The sequence below is a fragment of the Genypterus blacodes genome, unplaced genomic scaffold (assembly GCF_046128005.1).
Source record: "Genypterus blacodes isolate CSIRO-AG114 ecotype Tasmania unplaced genomic scaffold, CSIRO-AGI_Gbla_v1 ptg000325l_1, whole genome shotgun sequence".
In the NCBI taxonomy this organism is placed as follows: Eukaryota; Metazoa; Chordata; class Actinopteri; order Ophidiiformes; family Ophidiidae; genus Genypterus; species Genypterus blacodes.
In genome coordinates, this window is record NW_027467112.1 from 57,501 (window position 1) to 63,897 (window position 6,397).

Consider the following 6,397-nt stretch of genomic DNA (forward strand, 5'->3'; position numbering starts at 1 on the left):
TGTGAGGGACTCTGCAGCCGGAATGAGTCGCTCCCCAACTCTGACTTTCAGACGTATTTATACAGTTGATTGTCACTCAAGAAAAGACCCGTTTCAGTGGATATTGACAAACCGCCTGAGACCACTGTAAACACTACGTGGCCATCCTGAGGGAGCAACAGTTCATTTTATAATGGCCTTTATTTGGCATGTAAACTTTTATCTTTACTCTTAACATGAATATATGTATTTAGACTGTTGTCTATAGGCCAGCCGTCTAAGCCCAAGGCTTAAACTGCTGACCTCAGGTGCTATTTACATTCCTTGTCCGGTTCAGTTCACTTTTCCTTTGTCCATTGTCAGCTGTAAGGCCTTCCCTAGTAGAATGAATATATGTTCTTATTGAGATACTAGATATACAAGCAAAATATACCTCAAAGACTTTCTAATTTCACACTGAGGCCAAATGTGGCTGCCCTTTGTCTTTGTCTTTCCAATGTGGCTGTGTGTTGCAGTGGAACATGTGAGCTGCTGGTGCAGAGGGCAGCAGGCGGTCTTACGGTCAGGTTGGGCCTCATGTGTCTTCTGGCTCTCTGGGTGAGTCTCTGTTGTATTAGCAGGAACCTCTGAAGCAGGAAGCTCTGAAGCAGGAACCTCTGAAGCAGGAACCTCTGAAGCAGGAACCTCTGAAGCAGGAACCTCTGAAGCAGGAGCCTCTGGAGTAGGAACCTCTGGAGCAGGAACCTCTGAAGCAGGAACCTCTGAAGCAGGAACCTCTGAAGCAGGAACCTCTGAAGCAGGAACCTCTGAAGCAGGAACCTCTGAAGCAGGAACCTCTGAAGCAGGAACCTCTGAAGCAGGAACAGGGGGAACATGTTGGACTGCAGCTCTTGTGTGAATCAGCGGCTCACACAGTCTGTCTGGGCTCGTTACCTTGTGCCGTCTGTGCCTCCACTGTGCCGGCCTCGTGCTGGACGTAGCAGACGTACCGGTAGGCGGCGGCCTCTTGCCGGACGATCCTGATGGCGGCGCTGCGGCCCGGCTCTCTGAGCTCCAGCTGCTCTCCTCCCCGGGCGGCGGGCAGCTCCTCCAGCGAGCCGTTCTCCTTCTGTCTTTTCCAGGAGAAGCGGACCAGAGGAGGAGACATGCCTGAGGCCAGACACAGCAGGGTGCTCCTCCCCTGCAGCTGGGCCGTGGGCACTGCAGGGTAAACGCTCACCACGGGCCTCACAACAGAATCATCTGAGGTTTGGCAGCAGACAGCAAACACACAGTCAACATCATTTCTCATTCTCAACACTTTGGTGAATGATTGACAGATCCAGAGCAAGTTCCTACAGGCCTGCATGCACATGTACCTAACCCTTGTAATGTCCTCCCGTGTTACACACACACACCTAAGGCCCTCTGGGGTGAAATTATCCCCAAAAAGTCTGACCGTTATCTAAACCATAAAGTGTCAATTTTCATTTTTTGTGTCACAGCTTTAGTCTGACTCCAGTCCAACGCATCACCACATATTTTTGCATTTATTTTGGAATTTAGGGGCCAAAAGGCCTTGTTTACATACAATATACCCTATTTTTGAGTTTAAGAAATGGGAAAAAAATGTTTTAAATATTTGATATGATCTTAACTATTGGACATGAACCGGAGTGGAATATGTCAAAGTTAAGTGAGGGTGCCGTTTTTGAATTTTTTTGAATTTTGGACTGAGAGCAAATACTAACACCTACTGTCCTCTGGGGTCACACTGACCCCAAAATGGTTTGACTGTTATTTGAAGCATAAAGTATACATTTTCAATTAATTTAGTGTCACAGCTTTAGTCTGACTCCAGTCCAACCCATTACCACAAAAATTTCCCTTAATTTTAGAATTTAGGGCCAATTGCGCTTGTTTACATAAAAGTAGGTCAAGTAAGGCAGGGATTTGGGCTTCTGCAGGCCCAAATGGAATGTAAAATGGACCTGGCATTGCATGCTGCCCATACCTCCTGTTGTTGTGCAATCATTAAATAACCATTGCTTGACCACACACATCAAACATCCAAGATAACAGATGTGTTGGAGAGCAGTCTGCTGTGACTTTTTGCTCCATTACATCACTTTGTGCTTCGGCACCATTTTCACCCCAGGAGCAAAGGAGTTAAAAATTCAATAAAACACCCAAAATTCAATCAAATTTCTTCTAATCATGAAGAGCATCGTATCAAACAACCCCTATACATTTCAGACCATTTGATTACAGAAAACACATTTTATCAACTTTTTAGTATTGTATGGTCCTTGGGGACAGTTTGACCCCAGGGACATTCAGAGGGCTAATAAAGTGGAGACGGCATTTATGGAAGAATTAGATTGGATTGATAAATATAGGAGAAACTAAATCTTCATCACATGAATCCTTTTCTCTATATTTCCTGACTTTCTGCCTCATTCTTATTTCATTCTTGTATTTATCGACATCTTCATTTGTTTCTTTATATTAAACACAACTTGTTGTTTTTTTCTCCAATGAATTAAATGTATGTTCCATATTGATCTTACTGTAGATGACATGTTTACATTCATACTGTAGATCTGTCCTTTACGTTGGATCTTATTCAATTTACTTCATTTATTTAATTTCTCGTGTTTTTCTAATTTATTTCAGTTTCTCTTCATAGTTGTTCTCTTGTTGTCTTATGTGTTTTATATCGCACCAATAACCACAAACAATTCCTTTTAATTGGCAATCAAATCTATTCTGATTCTGATTGAAATAACAGATCAATCAAATGATCCATAACATTAATGAGTGACTCAGTTTGTATTCAAGTCAAAGCAGTAAATGAAATCATGATGGCACTGAGACTGAGACCTTCATCAACACTCTGGATGGATCTATAGAATCCTCTTCATCATGGAAATTCACTTCAACCACAGATTTAGTGACAAACAGAGCAGGAAAATGAGGAAGAATGATGAAGAATGATGAATACTGATCAATAACTCCTCTGTCATTTCCCTCCTGGTCTCATTCAGGGGAGCTACAGACTCAAACTCAGGTCCCAAGTTTAAGTAAAGACTTCATGATGTTATTCTCATGCAGAAGAAACAAAATCATTCAACATAATTCTTCCAGTTAAGCGTAAACATTCTGTCAAAGCAGCCATTTTATAGAAGGGAGGAACTTTACAATCAATAATGATCTTACCTGTTACATACAGAGCAGTGCCACGGCCGAACTCTCCACAGTGAAACATCCTGTAACCAAAACCTCTGCATGTTGAAGGAGTCGGCTGAGCTGCACACGTCTGAACTCTTCATCTTCATCATCAGCTCCATGTTTCAGCTTCAGGCTTCATATCATCATGACTGTCTCATTGTCTTCTGTTGTCTAATTTGATTTCAGCCTTGGTCTCAGCCTTCTTCTGGTTTATGGGTCACAAACCATCAGGTGCAGGTGATGGTGATGTCCTGCTGACAGAGGGACACACACTTTCTTCTTCTCTACGTCAGTGAACGTGTTCAGGACGACTCCACTCACCAGCAGAGTGAGGCTGCAGGCTTTTATTCTGAAAGAGCTGGAGGAGAGTGTTTGTCTCTACAGTGTTTGTAAAACTACTGTGCCTGTGTGTGTGTGTGTGTCTGTGTGTGTGTGTGTGTGTGTGTGTGTGTGTGTGCCAGTGTGTATGTGTGTGTGCTTGTGTGTGTGTTTGTGTATGTGTGTGTGTGTGTGTATGTGTGTGCCTGTGTGTGTGTGTGTGCGCCTGTGTGTTTGTGCCTGTGTATGTGTGTGTGTGCCTGTGTGTGTGTTTGTGTGTGTGTATGTTTTCCTGTGTGTGCGTGTGTTTGTGTGTGCCTGCCTGTGTGTGTGTGTGTGTGCGTGTGCGTGTGCGTGTGCGTGTGCGCGTGCGCGTGCGTGTGCATGTGTGTGTGTGTGTGTGTGTGTGTGTGTGCGCCTGTGTGTGTGTGTGTGTGTTTGTGTGTGTGTGTGTGTGTGTGTGTGTGTGTGTGTGTGTGTGCCTGTGCCTGTGCCTGTGCCTGTGCCTGTGTGTGTGTGTGTGTGTATGCGTGTGTGTGCGTGTGTGTGTGAGTGTGTGTGTGCCAGTGTGCCAGTGTGTGTGTGCCTGTGTGTGTGTGTGTGTGTGTGTGTGTGTGAGTTGGTTTTTGTACAGCCTGCAGGGATCCCAGCTCACTGTGGTCTCTTCCTCCTCCTCCTCTAATCCAACACCCACAGTAGTACGTGGCTGAATGAGAGAGTTTGACTTAGTTGATCTGCAGCTCACAGCTTCTTGTCCCATGTCTCACAGCTGTGAAATCATCTTCTTGTGGATGGTTGTAACCTGAATCAACTTTACAATTGCTCAATATAATAACAAGAATCAGTCTGAATGTTTCCTTCTCTCTCTTCTGGTACCACCGTACAGAGGCACCACACCGGTCAGTTCCTCCACAGCTGAAGGAGACTTCCTCTTCAGCTCTCCTGGTCACTGACACTTGGTCCTGAATCAGCTGTGCTGCCATGGTAACCAGCACTGTAGAGACCATAAATGAAGTTTAGTGGGTCTCCAGGTTGAGTCATCAGGTGCTGATTGGCTGGAAACACTCACCTGAACACAGAGCAGCGGCTGGCAGGAGAAACATTTTGTGGAGTGAAGCTCTGAAGCTCTGCTGAGCTGTGAGATCAGACCAGGGCCACCTGCTTTCTATCAGGTCCTCAAACTTCCCCCGGGTGGAAAGATAAGGCTGCGGCTGGTGATTGACAGCTGAGCGGCTGAAGCTGTTTGATGGTTTCCTGTTGAGAGGGAGGTTTGAAACGCCTCGCCGCTCCAACCATGGAGATCAGCTTCTGCACTCAGGCTGCACTTTAGCAACTTTAACTGGACTCAGCAGGACCAGAACCGAACCTTTGGACCGGCAGCAAACACAGAGTGACAAGAAGACGTTTTTAAAGACGTTTAAAGCTTCAACGCTCCACCTGCTTTCTTTCATGTTCAAGCTGTAAACACAACACTGACGCTGTTTATGATCAACCAATAAATCTGAGAAATAATCAAATATATATCTACACATTAAAGGAAGAAGAAGAAGAAGATATGTGAAAGGTTTTAAAAACACAATGCAGGAAAAATCTGTTTCTATTGTCTTCATTCTGTCAACACTTCTGTTCCTGTAGCTCAGATCTGTGCGTTAGAAACAAAGGAAAATAACAACAAACAAGCTGAGTTTAACAGTAAAGACTCATAAATGAAGTTGAATGTGACCTGAAAGTGGTTTTCAGTTTGTGTTTCTTCCGAATTCATGTTTTCTGCCACGATGACGCTGCAAACACACAAAGTGCAGCAGCTTACATTACATTACCACCCATTACAGGGGGGGGAGCAGTTGGGGGTTCGGTGCCTTGCTCAGGGGCACCTCGGCAGTGACTCCAACCAGCGACTCTCTCAGCTTAGTCTGATTACTATCACAGACAAAACAAAATCACTCTGTCACTCCGTCTTCATCACTCAAAGAAGAATTTTGAAAGCTTAATATTTTTCACGGCTATTTGTTGCTCCTCCCAAAGTCAAACAGAATCTATGGCTTTGCTTTTAGAGAATTTTTGCATTTCAGAAGCAATGTGTCGTATTTCTGAAGCTCAAACTCTGAAATACTAAATCCAAAATGCTTCATGTGCCGCATCAAATACTAAAAATAACATTCAGTTCTCTGTTATTGTTGCTTGTTTGTGCAGAGAAAGCCTACAACATAAAGTGTGTTGTGACCAGGTACAAGGGAGACGTGCAGAGTTGTGGCAACTACAGGGGAATAAAGTTGATGTGCCACACAATGAAGCTGTGGGAAAGAGAAATAGAAACTAGGCTACGGACAGAAGTGAGCGTTTGTGAACAGCAACATGGCTTCATGACAAGAAAGAGTAGCACAGATGCAGTATTCACTTTGAGGATGTTGAAGGAAACGTACAGAGAAAGACAGAGGGAGCTCCATTGTGTCTTTGTAGATCTGAAAAAAGCTTATGAGCGGATACTGAGAGAGGAAGTGTGGTACTGTAAGAGGAAGACTGGAGAGGTAGAGAAGTATGTTTGAGCAGTGATTCTTAACCATGGGGCCCATTGTTGGGCCGCGAGCGCCCCCTATAGGGCCACCAAAACAAATCTGTTTTGCACCCCTGGGCCGTGAGACACTCAGGTGTTGCAGCGTCAAACAGGCTTTTAGAAATGATTTGGGGATTTTAGAAAAGAAAGTGCACTTAAAGGGCAAATTCAACAAAAAAGAGGTGTGGAGATTCACGGACAAACGAGTCGATCACCCCACAAAAGGAAATTTAGTTCATGTTCACCTCTTTGCTTGCCAGGCGACGCCTGCTCCTACATTGGAAATCCCTCACCCCTCCCTCTATTCCGCAATGGCTTAAGGATACAATGTACTTT

At 44.5% G+C, this 6,397-nt stretch overlaps 1 protein-coding gene across 4 annotated transcripts in view; it reads right to left on the reverse strand.

Moving 5' to 3' along the window:
- Positions 1–3,824, reverse strand: part of LOC142988400 (uncharacterized) — a 4,605-nt gene extending 781 nt beyond the window's left edge. Inside the window, exons 1-3 of one of the 4 annotated variants that reach the window (XM_076137565.1) lie at positions 3,178–3,824; positions 913–1,221; positions 540–785 (exon numbers count right to left, since the gene is read on the reverse strand). In XM_076137565.1, the coding sequence (XP_075993680.1) occupies positions 540–785; positions 913–1,221; positions 3,178–3,226 (604 nt within the window). In that variant the 5' untranslated portion in view covers positions 3,227–3,824. Of the gene's footprint in view, positions 1–539; positions 831–912; positions 1,222–3,177 lie in introns of all 4 variants that reach the window. The other 3 variants (XM_076137564.1, XM_076137566.1, XM_076137567.1) reach the window with 3 other exon arrangements.
- Between the last annotated feature and the right edge of the window lie 2,573 nt (positions 3,825–6,397).